General features: G+C 29.9%; 1 protein-coding gene across 3 annotated transcripts; it reads left to right on the top strand.

Moving 5' to 3' along the window:
• Window positions 1-1203: 1203 nt before the first annotated feature.
• LOC143234815 (clotting factor G beta subunit-like) lies at window positions 1204-20977 on the top strand. Of its 3 annotated transcripts, none has more exons than XM_076472456.1 (7): window positions 1204-1359; window positions 5778-5981; window positions 12690-12799; window positions 17582-17688; window positions 18436-18689; window positions 18894-19057; window positions 20641-20977. In XM_076472456.1, the coding sequence occupies exons 1-7, from the start codon at window positions 1284-1286 to the stop codon at window positions 20803-20805; spliced, it is 1080 nt and encodes a 359-aa protein (XP_076328571.1). In that variant the 5' UTR covers window positions 1204-1283; the 3' UTR covers window positions 20806-20977. The 3 variants fall into 3 exon arrangements, with proteins under 3 accessions (XP_076328571.1, XP_076328572.1, XP_076328573.1); XM_076472457.1 differs by having other exon boundaries at window positions 20625-20977; XM_076472458.1 differs by lacking the exon at window positions 5778-5981 and having other exon boundaries at window positions 1249-1359.
• The last annotated feature ends 1887 nt before the right edge of the window (window positions 20978-22864 follow it).

Here is a 22864-nt window from a genome sequence, read left to right as displayed (position 1 = left end):
TTAGGGACGGCTAGCACAGATAGCCCTCGAGTAGCTTTGTGCAAAATTCAAAAACAAACAAACAATACAAAGGTACATTTTATTAATACAATATACTGTAAGTCAATGATACAAAGGTACATTTTATTATTACAACGTACTGTAAATCACTGGTACAAAAGTGCATTTTATTATTACAACGTGCTGTAACTCATTGGTGCAAAGGTAAATTTTATTAATACAACATACTGTAAGTCAGTGGTACAAAGGTACATTTTATTAATACAGCATATTGTAAGTTAGTGGTACAAAGGTACATTTTATTATTACAATATACTGTAAGTCAGTGGTGCAAAGAAAATGTACATTTTATTATTACAACATACTGTAAGTCAGTGGTGCAAAGAAAATGTACATTTTATTATTACAACATACTGTAAGTCAGTGGTACAAAGGTACATTTTATTAATACAACATTGTTAGTCAGTGGTACAAAGGTACGTTTTATTAATACAACATAGTGTAACTCAGTTGTGTGGATAAGTTGTACCTTTGTACCACCTTTAAAATTTCCTTCTAAAATCAGTTTTAGCAGTTTATGTTGTGTTATAAATTTGTAATTGATATATTATTTTATAAGTAATTACGTGGTTAGTTATTCTTGATTTTCACGTGTATTAGAAAGACGTGCATTGCTCCTTCTGGTTATATTCTCTATCCTAGTTCCTCAATGTGAAGCTGGTTATATTCTCTATCCTAGTTCCTCAGTTTGGAGATATATGACGCTAAAACAAGGGGGTGAAACTGTATTGTGTACTTTATTTTAATAAAAGTTTAAATATCCATACCAGCCGTCTTGAGAATACTTCAAGTGGGTTTCTCGTCATCACCATGATGGGTGAAATGTCCGCAAGTATTTCTTCATACAGACTCATCGGTTCATAAAATGTACTGTATTCACAACATTTCTTTATGTGGCTGTTGCGTCATATTATAGCGTGTTAAGAAATTCTAAGAGAATCACGTTTAAAAACCAAACAAGTAACATTTATTAATCACGTTTTCCAGTTATTGTCGATTACCTGTTCCACAGGTTTTTATAAATCGTGATTTCCTCATATCCATGTAAACAAATAGTTAAAACGTGTTCATAAACCAGGTAATAGATTTCTTACGATATTCGACCAATCAGGTAAAGCGAGACATTTTCCTCTTTACCGCCATCTATCTCTCAGTGTGTCTATATATACATAACTGTGTGTCTCCAGATTATTCAGTAAGCTTCCAAACTGTTTTTTCACACAATGTTTCGTTCCCCATTGTTTATCGTACTTTTTTACGTATTTATCGAGTCCCTTAACGGTGGTTTAGGAAGTAGAGGTGAGAGAAAATAACTTAGTATTATATAGTTTGTAGTGACACACAGAGTTACTAATAGTTTCTGTTAATCCATGTAGTTACTTGTAGTTTGTAGTGACTTACAGAGTTACTAATAGTTTCTGTTAACCCATGTAGTTACTAATAGTTTCTGTTAACCCATGTAGTTACTTGTAGTTTGTAGTAACTTACAGAGTTACTAATAGTTTCTGTTAATCCATGTAGTCAGTTGTAGTTTGTAGTGACTTACAGTGTTACTAATAGTTTCTGTTAATCTATGTAGTTACTTGTAATTTGTAGTGACTTACAGAGTTACTAATAGTTTCTGTTAATCTATGTAGTTACTTGTAGTTTGTAGTGACTTACAGTGTTACTAATAGTTTCTGTTAATCTATGTAGTTACTTGTAGTTTGTAGTGACTTACAGAGTTACTAATAGTTTCTGTTAATCCATGTAGTCAGTTGTAGTTTGTAGTGACTTACAGTGTTACTAATAGTTTCTGTTAATCTATGTAGTTACTTGTAATTTGTAGTGATTTACAGAGTTACTAATAGTTTCTGTTAATCCATGTAGTTACTTGTAGTTTGTAGTGACTTACAGAGTTACTAATAGTTTCTGTTAATCCATGTAGTTACTTGTAGTTTGTAGTGACTTACAGTGTTACTAATAGTTTCTGTTAATCTATGTAGTTACTTGTAATTTGTAGTGACTTACAGAGTTACTAATAGTTTCTGTTAATCTATGTAGTTACTTGTAGTTTGTAGTGACTTACAGAGTTACTAATAGTTTCTGTTAATCCATGTAGTCACTTGTAGTTTGTAGTGACTTAGAGTTACTAACAGTTTCTGTTAATCCATGTAGTCACTTGTAGTTTGTAGTGACTTACAGAGTGACTAATAGTTTCTGTTAATCCATGTAGTTACTTGTAGTTTGTAGTGACTTACAGAGTTACTAATAGTTTTTGTTAATCCATGTGGTCACTTGTAGTTTGTAGTGACTTACAGAGTTACTGATAGTTTCTGTTAATCCATGTGGTCACTTGTAGTTTGTAGTGACTTACAGAGTTACTAATAGTTTCTGTTAATCCATGTAGTTACTTGTAGTTTCTAGTGACTGTAACCTGTCTTAAAGTATAATTCTCTTTATACAAGACGTGTTTCAAATATTATTTTCTACAATTTCTGAGAAACTGTTGTCGATAGAAAATGTTTGAATGTATATTATAAAACTTACAGCTATTTAACGTAAAATCCTGGTAAAACATGGTTTTAACTTCTAACCAACAAATACTTTATTTAATTAAGATTTGGACTATGGAAACAATGTCCAAACAATAGATCTTAACAGAGAAAACCTTAGAAATCTTCATTAACTAAAGGAACCTCACTGTTTATGTTTTAATGTTTCATATTTTTAAGCACTATTCTTTGGTAGAAGAGTAGCACAAGAATTGGCGGTGGATGATGATGACTAGTTGCTTTCACTCTGGTCACTAAATTAGAGACGGCTTGCGCAGACAGCCCTCGAGTAGTTTTGCGAGATATTCAAAACAAACCAACCAAATCAAATCGTATTTTTAACTGTGTTTTAGGTACAGCTATCCCTAGTTTATAACTTATAATGCCAAAGAACGGGGTTTAATACTCACTCTGGGCAGTACACATAAAATCCTTTATACAGCTACGAGCTTAACAACAAAGAATCAAGAAGTAATAAATTCGTCTTAGATAAAGGAGATACACAAAAACAAAACATATAACACGAAGCTTTGAAAACCTATGTTGAAGGAGGTACACAAAAACAAAACATATAACACGAAGCTTTGAAAACCTATGTTGAAGGAGGTACACAAAAACAAAACATATAACACGAAGCTTTGAAAACCTATGTTGAAGGAGGTACACAAAAACAAAACATATAACACGAAGCTTTGAAAACACGTTGAAGTAGATAGACACACACAAAAAACATATAATACTAAGCTTTGAAAACCTATGTTGAAGGAGATACACAGAAAACGAAACATATAACACGAAGCTTTGAAAACCTTTGTTGAAGTAGATAGACACACACAAAAAACATATAATACTAAGCTTTGAAAACCTTTGTTGAAGGAGATACACAGAAAACGAAACATATAACACGAAGCTTTGAAAACACGTTGAAGTAGATAGACACACACAAAAAACATGTAATACTAAGCTTTGAAAACCTTTGTTGAAGGAGATACACAGAAAACGAAACTTTGAAAACATACTTTGTGTATCCTTGTTATGAAGGAGTATACAGAAACAATTGGGAAACCTTTGTTCACAAACAGTAGGGTTAATAAAAACCTACACCTGTAGTTGTTACAAGTTTTGTGTTTTTTTGAGAGACCTGAGCTAGCCACCGAGCAAGTCAGACGTGCCAATATGCTATTCAGAACGAAACGTTCATCCTCGCCAGTCAGGCCGTTAGTGCCGCCTGTAATCGTCGACGGCTTACCGCCGAACCTCACGCCGTACCAAGTCGCCACGTTGATCGCCCGAGCCAAGCCTGGGGCAACCATCGAACCGTCCAGGACCCGTATTTTACGCCGGGGAGGAATCCTCATCCAACCAGCCACTACTGCAGACCAAACCTATCTGTGCCAGCCATGGAACACTGAATTTAAAGTAAGTTGTTCCCCAACGAAAAGTCCAGTCAATCTTTATTCTGTATTCCTCAGGGGCGGCGACCCATCAATTCAACCAGAAGAAATTAGACAAACCATAGAACCCCAAATACAAGCCAAGGTATACGCAGTTCATCGAATTTATTCTAAGAACAGTAATCATCCCACACACTTCATGAAGATAGTGACAACATCGAAGTACAGTGCCGACTGTATTTTACGAGATGGCTGTTATTATCATATATTTCATTTTAGAGCCGAACGCCCACATCGACGACCACTCAAGAATGGTTCAAACCAAGCACCCAGATATCGCAAACAACCAACGGAAATCTTCCAACAGGAAAATACCAAAATACCGCCGAGTCCAGACCGTATTAGAAGAAACACGAAGACGGATTCAGACAACCCGACTCAGAAGAAGACAACACCCATTGTTGGCAACACGCCAAGTTCCAGTAGTTCAAGAAAGAAAAAGGACAGTTCCTGCCAGACTTCAATCCCAGTTCCACAGAACTCAACAACCAGCCAGGCTCAAACCATTACGAAGATAACCATCGACGCGACAGCACAAACTGAAAAACAATCTACCTCCACGCAGAAAACTCAAACCAAAATCTCGAGAAGAAACAAAGCATCACAGACCAGCGAAGAACAACTCACCGAAGAACAGCCAGTAGTTCCACCACCAAGACCACGTTTCTCAGTTGCACCAATGGGCTTCAAGTGTGGAAACAAGTTCATGATGAAGTTGCCACCCGATCTACAAGACTGCAGCTAACAGTTTTCACGTACACCATCAACGTAGTTCATCAGTTGTTTTTTTTTGTTTTTTTTTAATTTTGTGGTTGTTTTTTTTTTTTTTTCTTTCCCAGCTACTTCCGGGCACGATCTGGGTAGACTATTCGGCGCCCAGGCCGTGAAAGTGGGTTTTCTCGGGGTACTCCCGTTTCCCCCCACAGCAAAATCTCTGGCATCGGACCTGTAGGTCCCAGCCTCATTCTGAAAAGGGCCGTTTACCCAGTCAAGGGTATCTAATCAATTACAGTAAATTTTAAAAACCAATTCGCCAGCCGCCAGGGTTCTCCATCCTCGAGCCAAGGTCTGGCTCACTTCACTTTCGCTGCTTTCGTCCAGTTCTCCCGTCCTTCCTCTCACTCACAAATATTTTTGAAGTGTTAAAAATAAAGTAAAAATTCCATGGATATTTTAAAACATTTCTCACGTAAGGGGACGAAGAGGAACTACAAAGTTCCTGAACACCCCAGTTGGAGAGAGAACTCTTCTGATTTCTCTCTCTCTAAACTGAACCCCTGCCACGTTAGTTTAGTTTAGTTTGTTACAAGTCATGAAACTGTTTATAGTTTCAACTTTCAAGACAAAGATTAGTTGTTAATGTTCGAGTCTGTCTAAGTATTTAACAAGTACAGTATGTCTAAAATGGCTGGCTACTTTTGGTCACCACTCTAAACTTGGTCAATCCTGTTTTTCTCAAACTATTGTTTTCTCAATAGAAATGATCAATACTTGAGTAACTCTATAAATACAATTAAATTAAGAAGATTTTGGTCTAAGATGAGACACTTTCATACTTGTACAACATGTGTACTAGCTAATATCTAATTAATGATTTTAATTACGAATTAAGACAATTCAGTAATTTAATACGTAGTAAGTTTAAACCTGAATTAGTGTGGGGTATAGTACGTAAATGTTATGTGTTTCATGGCCTTAAATAGTTTCATCTCACTTCTACATATTGCAGCTTCAAATATACTTCGACGACGACGAAATGACGACAGTTCATGTCGTACTCATGACAATAAGGACGGAGAGTGTAAGCCTATTCATGACTGTCCCAAGGTATTGTCTAATATTCGTAACGAATATCCTAATATATGTCGGTGGATAAAACTAGAACCAGTGGTGTGCTGCCCTATTGAAAACGTTCCTGACCTGAAAGTTTTTGGTAAGAATATTTCCGTGTAAGATATTAAATATTGTATTGCACAATAAAACAACGAGCGTTCTATAACACAATAAAACATTAAATACTGGATTACACAATAAAACAAAGAATATTGTATTATACAATAAAACATTAAATATTGTGTTGCACAATAAACGAACGCATATTCTATTACACAATAAAATAATATTATACAATAAAACAACGCACATTCTATTACACAATAAAATAATATTATACAATAAAACAACGAATAATTTCTTACACAATAAAACTTTAAATATTGTGTTACAGAATAAAACAACGAATATCCTATTACACAATAAAACATTAAATACTATATTATACAATAAAACATTAAATACTGTATTATACAATAAAACAACGAATATTCTGTTACACAATAAAACATTAAATACTGTATTATACAATAAAACAACAAATATTCTATTACACAATAAAACATTAAATACTATATTATACAATAAAACAACAAATATTCTATTACACAATAAAACATTAAATACTGTATTATACAATAAAACAACGAATATTCTGTTACACAATAAAACATTAAATACTGTATTATACAATAAAACAACGAATATTCTATTACACAATAAAACATTAAATGCTGTGTTATACAATAAAACAACGAGATATTCTATTACACAATAAAACATTAAATACTGTATTATACAATAAAACAACGAATATTCTATTACACAATAAAACATTAAATATTGTATTATACAATAAAACATTAAATATTGTGTTACACAATAAAAGAACGCATATTGTATTGTACAATAAAACAACGAATAATTTCTTGCACAATAAAACTTTAAATGTTGTGTTACAGAATAAAAGAACGAATATTTTATTACACAATAAAATAATATTATACAATAAAACAACGAATATTCTATTACACAATAAAACATTAAATGCTGTATTATACAATAAAACAACAGATATTCTGTTACACAATAAAACATTAAATGCTGTGTTATACAATAAAACAAATATTCTATTACACAATAAAACATTAAATACTGTATTATACAATAAAACAACGAATATTCTATTACACAATAAAACATTAAATACTGTATTATACAATAAAACAACGAATATTCTATTACACAATAAAACATTAAATATTGTATTATACAATAAAACATTAAATATTGTGTTACACAATAAAAGAACGCATATTGTATTGTACAATAAAACAACGAATAATTTCTTGCACAATAAAACTTTAAATGTTGTGTTACATATTTTATTACACAATAAAATAATATTATACAATAAAACAACGAATATTCTATTACACAATAAAACATTAAATGCTGTATTATACAATAAAACAACAATATTCTATTACACAATAAAACAACAGATATTCTATTACACAATAAAACAACGAATATTCTATTACACAATAAAACATTAAATACTGTATTATACAATAAAACAACGAATATTCTGTTACACAATAAAACATTAAATACTGTATTATACAATAAAACAACGAATATTCTATTACACAATAAAACATTAAATATTGTATTATACAATAAAACAAGGAATATTCTTTTACAGAATAAAACATTAAATATTGCGTTACAGAATAAAAGAACGAATATTCTGTTACACAATAAAACATTAAATACTGTATTATATAATAAAACAACGAATATTCTGTTACACAATAAAACATTAAATACTGTATTATACAATAAAACAACAAATATTCTATTACACAATAAAACATTAAATACTATATTATACAATAAAACAACAAATATTCTATTACACAATAAAACATTAAATACTGTATTATACAATAAAACAACGAATATTCTGTTACACAATAAAACATTAAATACTGTATTATACAATAAAACAACGAATATTCTATTACACAATAAAACATTAAATACTGTATTATACAATAAAACAACGAATATTCTATTACACAATAAAACATTAAATACTGTATTATACAATAAAACAACGAATATTCTATTACACAATAAAACATTAAATATTGTATTATACAATAAAACATTAAATATTGTGTTACACAATAAAACATTAAATATTGTATTATACAATAAAACATTAAATATTGTGTTACACAATAAAAGAACGCATATTGTATTGTACAATAAAACAACGAATAATTTCTTGCACAATAAAACTTTAAATGTTGTGTTACAGAATAAAAGAACGAATATTTTATTACACAATAAAATAATATTATACAATAAAACAACGAATATTCTATTACACAATAAAACATTAAATACTGTATTATACAATAAAACAACGAATATTCTATTACACAATAAAACAACGAATATTCTATTACACAATAAAACAACGAATATTCTATTACACAATAAAACATTAAATACTGTGTTATACAATAAAACAACGAATATTCTGTTACACAATAAAACATTAAATACTGTATTATACAATAAAACAACGAATATTCTATTACACAATAAAACATTAAATATTGCGTTACAGAATAAAAGAACGAATATTTTGTTACACAATAAAACATTAAATATTGTGTTATAAGTAAAACAATGAGCATTCTATTGTACAATAATGACCCGGCATGGCCGGAGGGTTAAGGCGCTCGACTCATAAGCCAAGGGACGCGGGTTCGAATCCCCTACACCAAACAGCGTCGCCCTTTTAGTTATTTTGGCGTTATTGTGTTACGGTGAATCCCACTATTCATTGGTAAAAGAGGAGTCCGAGAGTCGGTGGTGGGTGGTGATGACTAATTCCCTTCTCTCTGGTCTTACACTATTGAATTAGGGACAGCTAGCGCCAATAGCCCTCACGCAGCTTTGCGCGAAATTCAAAAACATATCCTGTTATTAAATAAAACTATTGACAATTTTTGAGTAAGGATGTTCTTAATGTATGTAATATTATATTTTCGTATCATAACTTTCACATTTAATTCAAAAGCAGAAAGTAAAGCCACGTATGATTTAAAACAGTTATAATATGTTGTAAGACGTTTCGACACAAACGTTTACTGTTATAAATAATCTACTGTAAACTTATATAAATTAAGTGATGTGATTAAATCTTTATTATACATTAATTATGTGTTTACGTTACACAGTTTGTAGACAACGGCTTTCATCAAAAAGGGCACTCAAACTTAATGTTAAAAATTATGTTCAGTAACTTGTCCACCAATGTATAAACTAATTTTGAAACTTAAAGTTTAGTTATGGAATAACACTTATAGTCACATCTTTTTATCAACTGAAATATGAATTAAAAGTTAATTTATAGGCGGCAAAAAAAACAGCAACTGAAATGCAAGCTAGAATGTGTGTTATGCATGTATTACGATAAATGTATTGATGTAAGATATGCTTGTTTAATGATGCTACTTGTAGCTTTATATATTATCATGAGGCCCTCTAGTGACTCAGAGATAAGTCGGATTGTTTATTACGAAAAATCAGGTTTCGATACCTTCTGGGAGAATAGAAAGGCTAGCCCAGTGTGTCTAATTTGAGGTTTCACAACAAAACGTCATTCTATTGAGTGTACATCAAAAACTTGAATAATTCATCGACAGGCCCATTCTTATTCCACAGTTTGAAATATGATCCTGGTTATCCTTACGTTCACAGCCAGAACACTTTACATATAACAACAACACACATCTCTAGTGATCGTTAGGTTCAGAGCCAGAACACTTTGTACATAATACCAACACACGTCTCTAGTGATCATTAGGTTCAGAGCCAGAACACTATATATATATATAATACCAACACACGTCTCTAGTGATCGTTAGTTTCAGAGCCAGAACACTTTGTACATAATACCAACACACGTCTCTAGTGATCATTAGGTTCAGAGCCAGAACACTTTGTACATAATACCAACACACGTCTCTAGTGATCATTAGGTTCAGAGCCAGAACACTATATATATATAATACCAACACGCATCTCTAGTGATCGTTAGGTTCAGAGCCAGAACACTATATATATATAATACCAACACACGTCTCTAGTGATCATTAGGTTCAGAGCCAGAACACTATATATATATAATACCAACACGCATCTCTAGTGATCGTTAGGTTCAGAGCCAGAACACTATATATATATAATACCAACACGCATCTCTAGTGATCATTAGGTTCAGAGCCAGAACACTTTGTACATAATACCAACACACGTCTCTAGTGATCATTAGGTTCAGAGCCAGAACACTTTGTACATAATACCAACACACGTCTCTAGTGATCATTAGGTTCAGAGCCAGAACACTATATATAAAACAACAACACACATCTCTAGTGATCGTTAGGTTCAGAGCCAGAACACTATATATATATAATACCAACACGCATCTCTAGTGATCGTTAGGTTCAGAGCCAGAACACTATATATATATAATACCAACACGCATCTCTAGTGATCGTTAGGTTCAGAGCCAGAACACTATATATATATAATACCAACACACGTCTCTAGTGATCATTAGGTTCAGAGCCAGAACACTATATATATATAATACCAACACACATCTCTAGTGATCATTAGTTTCACAGCCAGAACACTTTACATATAACAACAACACACATCTCTAGTGATCATTAGGTTCAGAGCCAGAACACTATATATATATAATACCAACACGCATCTCTAGTGATCGTTAGGTTCAGAGCCAGAACACTATATATATATAATACCAACACGCATCTCTAGTGATCGTTAGGTTCAGAGCCAGAACACTTTGTACATAATACCAACACACGTCTCTAGTCATTGTTAGTTTCAGAGCTAGAACAATTTAATTTACTAACAGTTAGTTTATCCAGTACAGTATCTACTGATGAACTTACTTACAACACATCACATTCTTGTATTGTGTGGTGAATCTACTGATAAACTGTACTTACAACATATCACATTGTTGTATTGTGTGGTGAATCTACATGAAAAGGGTAATTACAACATATCACATTGTTATATTGTTTACTGATTCTGGTGATAAATTGTACATATCACATTGTTATATTGTTTATCACATTGTTATATTGTTTACTGATTCTGGTGATAAATTGTACTTACAACACGTTTCATTGTTGTATTATGTACTGAATCTACTGATAAACTGTACTTAGAACAAATACATTGCTGTATTGTGTACTGTATCTACTGATAAAGTGTCCTGACACGCCATCACATTACTTTCTCCCGGATTGAAAATGCTGATAAATTGTACTTACAACACATCACATTGTTGTATTGTGTACTGAATATACTGATAAACTGTACTTACAACACACCACATTATTGTATTTTTTACTGAATATACTTAAAAACTGTACCTACAACACATCACATTGTTGTATTATGTACTGAATTTACTGATAAACTGTACTTACAATACATCATATTGTTGTATTGTGTACTGTATCTACTGGTAAAGTGTTTTTATAACACCTCATATTGTTTTCTCGTGGATTGAAAGTGCTGATAAATTGTATTTACAAGACATCACATTGTGTTATTGTGTACTGAATCTACTAATAAACTATTTACAATTCATCACATTTTTTTATTGTGTAAGGTATCCACTGATGAACTTACTTACAATACACCACAATGTTGTATTGTGTACTGAATTTACTGATAAACTGTGCTTACAACACATCTCATTGTTGTATTATGCACTAAATTTACTGATAAACTGTACTTTGAACAATTACATTGCTGTATTGTGTAATGAATCTACTGATAAACTGTATCTACAATTCATCACATTGTTTTATTGTGTGCTGTATCTACTAATGAACTTATTTGCAATACATCATAATGTTGTATTGTGTTCTGAATTTACTGATAAACTGTACTTTCAACAAGTCACATTGTTGTATTGTATACTGAATCTACTGATAAATTGTACTTTCAACAAGTCACATTGTTGTATTGTATACTGAATCTACTGATAAACTGTACTTTCAACACATTGCATCATATCCATATGACCAAACTTTATTTTCATAGTAAACTGTTAGTTTTGTCCCTTAACTTTTAGAGCTTCTCCAAAATGTTTCTTCTGGATCACAAAAGGTTAAGTTTTGATTCATTAGACATGAATGTATAGTTCTGATATTTTGATCCATCATGAGCTATGAATACACTGTTGTTCATGAGGCATTGACCATTTGAACATTTTATGTTTGTAAACGAACAGATTCTGATACGATAATTGTATTTTGTTGATTAGAACTGTTTCATTTTTATGTAACTTATGCTTGTATTTTATTAACCATTAACTAAATTATGAAAAGTATTTCCTTTTAATAATGAGAGTTGTTTCTAATAAAGGATTCTGTTTTTGTTATATAAATATTTGTAGGTGTAAGGAAATATCAATATTTTATCTTTGTACATTATTAATGAATTCCTGAAAATATTTTGTGATTGACTATAATTAAACACAAAGTTATACAACGGGCAATCTTTGCTCACCACAGGTATCGAAACCTCGTTTATAGCAGTGTGAGTCCGCAGATATACTGCTGTTTCACTGGAGGTCATGGATAAAATAATTGAAAAATACAGTAATTATACTCTCTTAGAATAAGGTTCTATTATAAAATTATATTAGTTTGAATAAACCTTTATGTTGTAGGATGTGGGATTCGATTCAACAAAAGTTCAATTCTTATAAGAAGACGTCGTTCATTGATTAAAGTTGTGTACGGCGGTGTAGTAGTTGAACCATACTCTTGGCCTTGGATGGTGAGTGCTGGACTTTTAATAACATTATCTAATCTTCACACTCGTTGGTGTAAGTAAATTAACTACAGATAACATGATTTTTGTGATTTACTAAAACATCAGAAAGTAAAATAAGTAACAGTAATTAATGTGGATAAGCAGCACATGGTAAATTAAATAGCTGGAACGTAAGAAAGCTATACCTAAAATTCATGACACTGTCTGAGTGATTCAAATTATTTTATTGTAATAGTTTTCAGTCAAGGCAGAATGGCTTACAGAAGAGTTCTGCAGTTCCTTTGTTTGTTTCTTTTAATTACAAACTTTTATATCATTGCTCTGTCAGGGTACTACTAATCGATTTCAGATCTAAATACCACTTTGGACTGATAAGATCAAATCCTTTTGAATAATCTATTTAACCAAATTCAAGATCTCATAGATTAATTTATTTTAGTCCTGCTTTCAAAAGAATTTCAATTTGAGGTTAGACTGGTTATGAGCAATAAAATCGAACAAAATGTAGTTTATAATAAAAAAGGTTGAGGTCTTGTAAATTGATTTACTATTATCCAACATTTCAAGAGCCAAGGCTGTTGATGATTCCTTCTTCTTTGGAGATGATACAATGATAAAATAATCTTGTCAGATTTTTGGACAAGTTGTTAAGGGACTTGTTTGTATAGTGCTTTAATGATAGGAGAGGGCAGTGTATGATTTAGAAAATGCAATCCTCTTGGTTTACTTGGTAAAAGAATACACTGAGAGTTGAGAGTGACTGGCAGTGACTAGCTATTTTCCATTATGCAGTAAAATTAGAAAGGGATGCCATGTAACTTTTTGCAAACTTCCAAAACAAACCAGTTTAATGTTTGTATTTTCCACAATACTCACTGTAATCGAAATTAGGTGCAGTAGAAAATGAAAATATGTTACTGACAATACATTTCATTGTGCCGATTACTACATCTCACTATTGGTTATAAGTACTTGTTAATTACAAAACTACATCTCACTATTGGTTATAAGTACTTGTTAATTACAAAACTACACACTATTGGTTATAAGTACTTGTTAATTACAAAACTACACACTATTGGTTATTAGTACTTTTTAATTACAAAACTACACACTATTGGTTATAAGTACTTGTTAATTACAAAACTACATCTCACTATTGGTTATAAGTACTTGTTAATTACAAAACTACATCTCACTATTGGTTATAAGTACTTTTTACATACAAAACTACACACATTTGGTTGTTAGTACTTTTTACATACAAAACTACACACATTTGGTTATTAGTACTTTTTAAATACAAAACTACACACAATTGGTTATTAGTACTTTTTAAATACAAAAGTACACAATATTATTATTTATGCTTTTTTAATACAAAACTACACACTCTTGGTTATTAGTACTTTTTTAATACAAAACTACACACTATTGGTTATTAGTACTTTTTTAATACAAAACTATGCACTATTGGTTATTAGTACTTTTTTAATACAAAACTACACACTATTGGTTATTAGTACTTTTTAATTACAAAACTACACAGAATTGGTTATTAGTACTTTTAAATACAAAACTATGCACTATTGGTTATTAGTACCTTTTTACATACAAAACTACACACAGTTGGTTATTAGTACTTTTTTAATACAAAACTATGCACTATTGGTTATTAGTACTTTTTTAAATACAAAACTATGCACTATTGGTTATTAGTACATTTTAAGTACAAAACATCACACTATGGTACAACTTTTTAAATACAAATCTACACAATATTTGTTATTAGTGCTTCTGAAATACAAAACTACCCACTATTGGTTATTAGTACTTTTTTAAATACAAAACTATACACAATTGGTTATTAGTACTTTTTAAATACAAAACTACACACAATTGGTTATTAGTACTTTTTAAATACAAAAGTACACACAATTGGTTATTTATGCTTTTTTAATACAAAACTATGCACTATTGGTTATTAGTACTTTTTACTACAAAATTACACACTATTGGTTATTAGTACTTTTTTAATACAAAACTATGCACTATTGGTTATTAGTACTTCTTAAATACAAAACACCACACTATTGGTTATTTGTACTTTTTAAATACAAAAGTACACAATATTATTATTTATGCTTTTTTAATACAAAACTACACACTCTTGGTTATTAGTACTTTTTTAATACAAAACTACACACTATTGGTTATTAGTACTTTTTTAATACAAAACTATGCACTATTGGTTATTAGTACTTTTTAATACAAAACTACACACTATTGGTTATTAGTACTTTTTAATTACAAAACTACACACAATTGGTTATTAATACTTTTTAATTAAAAAACTATGCACTATTGGTTATTAGTACTTTTTAATTACAAAACTACACACAATTGGTTATTAGTACTTTTTTACATACAAAACTACACACAATTGGTTATTAGTACATTTTAAGTACAAAACATCACACTATGGTACAACTTTTTAAATACAAATCTACACAATATTTGTTATTAGTGCTTCTGAAATACAAAACTACCCACTATTGGTTATTAGTACTTTTTTAAATACAAAACTATACACAATTGGTTATTAGTACTTTTTAAATACAAAACTACACACAATTGGTTATTAGTACTTTTTAAATACAAAAGTACACACAATTGGTTATTTATGCTTTTTAATTACAAAACACCACAATATTATTATTTATGCTTTTTTAATACAAAACTACACACTATTGGTTATTAGTACTTTTTTAATACAAAACTACACACAATTGGTTATTAGTACTTTTTAAATACAAAAGTACACACAATTGGTTATTAGTACTTTTTAAATACAAAACTACACACAATTGGTTATTAGTACTTTTTAAATACAAAAGTACACACTATTGGTTATTAGTACTTTTTAACTACAAAACCACACACTATTGGTTATTAGTACTTTTTAATTACAAAACTATGCACTATTGGTTATTAGTACTTTTTAATTACAAAACTACACACAATTGGTTATTAGTACTTTTTTAATACAAAACTACACAATATTATTATTTATGCTTTTTTAATACAAAACTACACACTATTGGTTATTAGTACTTTTTTAATACAAAACTACACACAATTGGTTATTAGTACTTTTTTACATACAAAACTACACACAATTGGTTATTAGTACTTTTTTACATACAAAACTACACACAATTGGTTATTAGTAATTTTTTACATACAAAACTACACACAGTTGATTATTAGTACTTTTTTAAATACAAAACTACCCACTATTGGTTATTAGTACTTTTTTAAATACAAAACTATGCACTATTGGTTATTAGTACCTTTTTACATACAAAACTACACACAGTTGGTTATTAGTACTTTTTTAATACAAAACTATGCACTATTGGTTATTAGTACTTTTTTAAATACAAAACTATACACAATTGGTTATTAGTACTTTTTTACATACAAAACTACACACAATTGGTTATTAGTACTTTTTACATACAAAACTACACACAATTGGTTATTAGTACTTTTTTACATACAAAACTACACACAATTGGTTATTAGTAATTTTTTACATACAAAACTACACACAGTTGATTATTAGTACTTTTTTAAATACAAAACTACCCACTATTGGTTATTAGTACTTTTTTAAATACAAAACTATGCACTATTGGTTATTAGTACCTTTTTACATACAAAACTACACACAGTTGGTTATTAGTACTTTTTTAATACAAAACTACACACAATTGGTTATTAGTACATTTTAAGTACAAAACATCACACTATGGTACAACTTTTTAAATACAAATCTACACAATATTTGTTATTAGTGCTTCTGAAATACAAAACTACCCACTATTGGTTATTAGTACTTTTTTAAATACAAAACTATACACAATTGGTTATTAGTACTTTTTAAATACAAAACTACACACAATTGGTTATTAGTACTTTTTAAATACAAAAGTACACACAATTGGTTATTTATGCTTTTTTAATACAAAACTATGCACTATTGGTTATTAGTACTTTTTACTACAAAATTACACACTATTGGTTATTAGTACTTTTTTAATACAAAACTATGCACTATTGGTTATTAGTACTTCTTAAATACAAAACACCACACTATTGGTTATTAGTACTTTTTAAATACAAAAGTACACAATATTATTATTTATGCTTTTTTAATACAAAACTACACACTCTTGGTTATTAGTACTTTTTTAATACAAAACTACACACTATTGGTTATTAGTACTTTTAATACAAAACTACACACTATTGGTTATTAGTACTTTTTTAATACAAAACTACACACTATTGGTTATTAGTACTTTTTAATTACAAAACTACACAGAATTGGTTATTAATACTTTTTAATTAAAAAACTATGCACTATTGGTTATTAGTACTTTTTAATTACAAAACTATGCACTATTGGTTATTAGTACTTTTTAATTACAAAACTACACACAATTGGTTATTAGTTTTTTAAATACAATATTACACACTATTGGTTATTAGTACTTTTTAAATACAAAACCACACACTATTGGTTAATAGAACTTATTAAATGTGATATTAAATTTTTTATTGCTCACTGAATGTAAGAATAGTTTTATCTTTATTGCTAGGATTTCGTTTTAATTTAATAATCATACAAAGATTTTTTTTAGATGTTATAGTTTTTACTAATTTATATACAACTTTCTAAAATGGTTAAAATAACAATGTTTACATTTGATTTTCAAGGTTCGTTTAGAAGCAACTTATGGATCAAAACGAAGATACATTTGTGGCGCTAGTTTTATTTCTGCCCAATATTTAATCAGTGCAGCTCACTGTTTCTATCTGAAACTGTAAGTTTTAAAGTTTCTACTGTTTTAGATATGCTTCGTTATTATATATATAAAACAAAACATAGACGTTCTCATATAAATTACAAATATATTTGGATATTATACGTTTAGTTTAGTCCCCCAGTGACATAGCAGATTGTCTGCGGAGTTACAACGCTAAAAACAGGTTTTCAATACCCGAAGTGGGCAGAGCACACGTAGCCCATCATGTAACTTTGTGCTTATTTCAAAACAATAACGTTTTGGTTGCTTTTATACCACTGCGCCATCTGTAAATGATAAATGTTGATATTTTTATATATTAAAATTAACCTTATTTAAATGGGCCCGGCATGGCCAAGCGTGTTAAGGCGTGCGACTCGTAATCTGAGGGTTGCGGGTTCGCATCCCCGTCGCGCCAAAGATGCTCGCCTTTTCAGCCGTGGGGGTGTTATAATGTGACGATCAATCCCACTATTCGTTAGTAAAAGAGTAGCCCAAGAGTTGGCGGTGAGTGGTGATGATTAGCTGTCTTCCCTCGAGTCTTACACTACTAAATTAGGGATGGCTAGCATAGATAGCCCTCGAGTAACTTTGTGCGAAATTCAAAAACAAACAAACAAACTTATTTAAATTAAGTAAATCTTAATTGGACAATAAATTATTCCAGTTTCAATTTTGAACAGAGTGTCTTATCTGTGAAAGTATATGTACGTGAATATCTGAACATCTTTATTTAACACTTTATATTTGCTTACATCTTTCTAGAGCCGCTTCCAGATACAGAATTCGATTTAAAGCGCACACCGAAAACGAAGGAACGTTATACCGTGTTCAACAAATCAAGATTCATGAAAAGTACTTTTCAAATGAAGAATATTACGATATTGCTCTGATAAAACTAGTTCGACCAATCACCGGAGTTGGTTTCTTCACTGTGTGTCTTCCAAGTCCGGCACTTCATCGAACAAACTTGTCAAACAAATCTGTAATTGTCTTAGGATGGGGAGACCTGGAATTTGGTGAGTTATACATGTCTATGTACACTGAAGTTATCCGGTGTAACGTCCGTAAAGTATAGTAGGTGGCATGGTGACTTTAATAACAGTATTGTGTAGGCTTAAGTTATTCAGTGTAATGTGTGTAATATAATGTATAGTTAGTGACATGGTAGCTTCACTAATAATCTTTTATTCCCTCTCTTCATGTACGTGATTTATATTCAGGAGGTAAAAGGAGTAAAGTTCTCCGTAAAGCACAGTTGAATATTGTTTCAAACAGTGTTTGTAAAAACGCTTATTCCAACATCACCTTCTCGCGACTTCCTCGAGGTATTGTATCAGAACAACTGTGTGCAGCAGAGTCTGGTGGAAAGAAGGACGCATGTCAGGTAATATTATCTAGGGTAAACAATCCAGTCTATGATGTGTAATACATACTTCACTTGTTTCATGAATAAAAACAAGTAGATGATTTAACCAAGTGGCTTGGTCATTTTACCGACCGATTAAAAACGTGTAAGGTAGCACGTAAACACCGATAGATATTACTTCTCCCATCCAGTTATTATTCTATACTATAAAATGGAGTTTTAATTAGGCTTAGCTTTTACATTGAGATGTATGTAGAAGTCAATTAACAAGTACATAAATAACCTGAAGTCAATATTTACGAAACAGAGGTTGAAGGGAGTAATACTGACCATAGTTTTATGATAATTTATTTTATAAATGTGATTAAAATGAAATCAGTATATTAGTATTGAATATATTTTTATTAATTTCTGTGTTGTTTACTATAGACAATCATAAACATAAAATAGTTAATTAATATTTCATGTATCTGTTGCTGGTGTTCATTAGAGAAACAGTAAAATGGTTTGGAAACATTTTATAAACTATGTTATAATACACTAAGAACCTACAGGCTATAGTTAAACTATAAACTATGTTATAATACACTAAGAACCTACAGGCTATAGTTAAACTATAAACTATGTTATAATACACTAAGAACCTACAGGCTATAGTTAAACTATAAACTATGTTATAATACACTAAGAACCTACAGGCTATAGTTAAACTATAAACTATGTTATAATACACTAAGAACCTACAGGCTATAGTTAAACTATAAACTATGTTATAATACACTAAGAACCTACAGGCTATAGTTAAACTATAAACTATGTTATAATACACTAAGAACCTACAGGCTATAGTTAAACAATATAGACTATGTTATAATACACTAAGAACCTACAGGCTATAGTTAAACTATAAACTATGTTATAATACACTAAGAACCTACAGGCTATAGTTGAACTATAAACTATGTTATAATACACTAAGAACCTACAGGCTATAGTTGAACTATAAACTATGTTATAATACACTAAGAACCTACAGGCTATAGTTGAACGAAAATCAGTACCGTTTAAAAATATCTGTATCTGGATTTATTAACAACAATGACATACACAAACGTTTGGTTATAGCCCTAATAACACAGTTGTTTTCTAAGCCTATAAATGTACTCGCTGTTTGTAAAACGTTCCAGTCATTTGAATTTATTATAAATACTAAATATATCGGTGACTGGGGAGTATTTGTATTTCATAGTTTTCATTAAAACATAAGTTTTAAAACTATAATCACTTTGTAAAAATTGGAATAAAATATTTATATATATTTAGTGGTTGGGATCCCTTTCACCTGGTGAGTGTTTAGAGCGAAAGTTTAAAATATTTCAACTGACTTTCAAATTACAACTAATCACAATTCCATTAACAATATACTTTTCCTTGAATTATGAAAGGTTTCACTATAAATATATATGTGTGCTAAATAAATAATTTAATTAAATAAACACTATTATTTACAATTATTCTGTGTTTACTCTTGATAAAAGAAAATGTTACTTTTATAATAAGTGTTCTTTTTATCCTACTTCGTAAGTTACCTTTTTTAATAGGGAGATTCCGGAGGTCCCCTTTTACTGAAAGATAGAGGTCAGTGGTATATTGTTGGAATAGTTTCTTTTGGGGTAGCATGTGGAGACCCGCATCATCCAGGGGTTTATACCCGAGTCAGTTCCTACCTAAAATGGATTCAGAACAACGTTGGATCACTGACGTAGAATATTTCTTTTAGTTTTCATCTGCTGAATATAATCAGATTCATGCTGGATATAGTTTATTAATATGAAAATTATCTCATTATTTTGTTGTTTTATTATGTTTCAATAGCTTTTATAAAACAGTTTCTTCTATTAATATTTTAAATAAAACTTCTGTCGTTTATAAAAACAACGACAACCGTAAAAGACGTTTTCTAATTATATTTATAATTTTCCTTCTTCACCTGTTGGCAAAATCCTTTAAACATGTATTCAAAATACTTTAGATGGTCAACTCCAAGTGGTAGTTTTAGACAAATTTAATCCGAAACTATGAAAATGTGTAATTCAATGTTTTTAAAGTATAATCACATACGAAGGTATAATTTATTTACATAACATATTGCAATTCTGGTGCAAAGGTAAAGTTTATCTACATAACACATTACCATTCTAGTGCAAAGGTAAAGTTTATCTACATAACACATTACCATTCTAGTAAAAACGTAGAATTTATCTATATAACATATTCCAATTGTACTACAAAGAAATAATTTCTCTGTATAACATATTACAGTTTTAGTACAAAGGTATAGTTTATTTATGTAACATATTGCAAATCTAGTGGAAAGGTGAATTTATTAATATAACATAATACAATTCTAGTACAAAACTAGAATTTTTCTATGTAAGTTATTGCTGTTCCAGAGCAAATGTATAATTTTTTTCTATAACATGTACGAATTTTAGTACAAAGTTAGAATTTATCTATATAGCATATTATTAGAATATATCTATATGAGATATTGCAATTCAAGTACAAAGGTATAATTTATCCATAAGACATATTACAATTCTAGTGCAAAAGTAGAATTTGTCTATATAACATATTACAAATCTAGTACAAAGGTATAATTTATCCATAAGACATATTACAATTTTAGTGCAAAAGTTGAATTTATCTATATAACATATTGCAATTCTAGCGCAAAGGTATAATTTTTCTATACCACATACAGCAATTATAGCACAAAAGTATAATTTGTTTATATAACATATTACAATTCTAGTGGAAGGGTATAATTTATCTGTATAACATATTACAATTCTGGTGCAAAGGTAGAAAGTATCTTTATAACCTATTACAATTCTAGTACAAAGTTAGAATTTATCAATATAACATATCACATTTAAAGTGCAGTGGTATAATTTATCTATATAATATATTACAATTCTATTACAAAGCTAGAACTTATCTATATAACATATTACAATTCTAATGCAAAGGTAGAATTTATTAAAATAAAATATTACAATTTTATTACAAAGGTAGAATTTATATAGATAACATATTACAATCCTAGTACAAAGGTAGAATTGGTCTACATAAGATATTACAGTTCTCGTACAAAGGTGGAATATGTCTTTATAACCTTTAACAATTCTAGTACAAAGTTAGAATTTATCTATATAACATATTACAATTCTAGTGCAAAGGTATAATTTATCAATATAACATATTACAATTCTAGTACAAAGTATTATTAATGTTTTACTAGTTAGTGTGGTGAGTTATGTATCACGAGGTTCTAATATAGTGTTTAGAAGTTAATATGATAAGTGATATAAAGTGTTTAGTAGTTAACATTGTAAGTGATATAAAGTGTTTAGTAGTTAACATTGTAAGTGATATAAAGTGTTTAGTAGTTAACTTGGTGAGTGATATAAAGTGTTTTAGTAGTTAACTTGGTGAGTGATATAAAGTGTTTTAGTAGTTAACTTGGTGAGTGATATAAAGTGTTTTAGTAGTTAACTTGGTGAGTGATATAAAGTGTTTTAGTAGTTGGCATGGTAAGTGATATACAGTGTTTAGTAGTTGACATGGTACATAAGTGATATAAAGTGTTTCAGTAGTTAGTATGGTAAGTGATATAAAGTGTTTAGTAGTTAACATTGTAAGTGATATAAAGTGTTTCAGTAGTTAGTATGGTAAGTGATATAAAGTGTTTAGTAGCTAACGTGGTAATTTCTGGTAAAGTATGTGACATAAGATAGTGATATTCAATCCAGTTATTTGGTC

The sequence above is a fragment of the Tachypleus tridentatus genome, chromosome 12, assembly GCF_004210375.1.
Source record: "Tachypleus tridentatus isolate NWPU-2018 chromosome 12, ASM421037v1, whole genome shotgun sequence".
Classification (NCBI taxonomy): domain Eukaryota; kingdom Metazoa; phylum Arthropoda; class Merostomata; order Xiphosura; family Limulidae; genus Tachypleus; species Tachypleus tridentatus.
The sequence above is the reverse complement of the archived record's forward strand: the minus strand, read 5'-3'. Positions and strand labels throughout refer to the sequence as shown.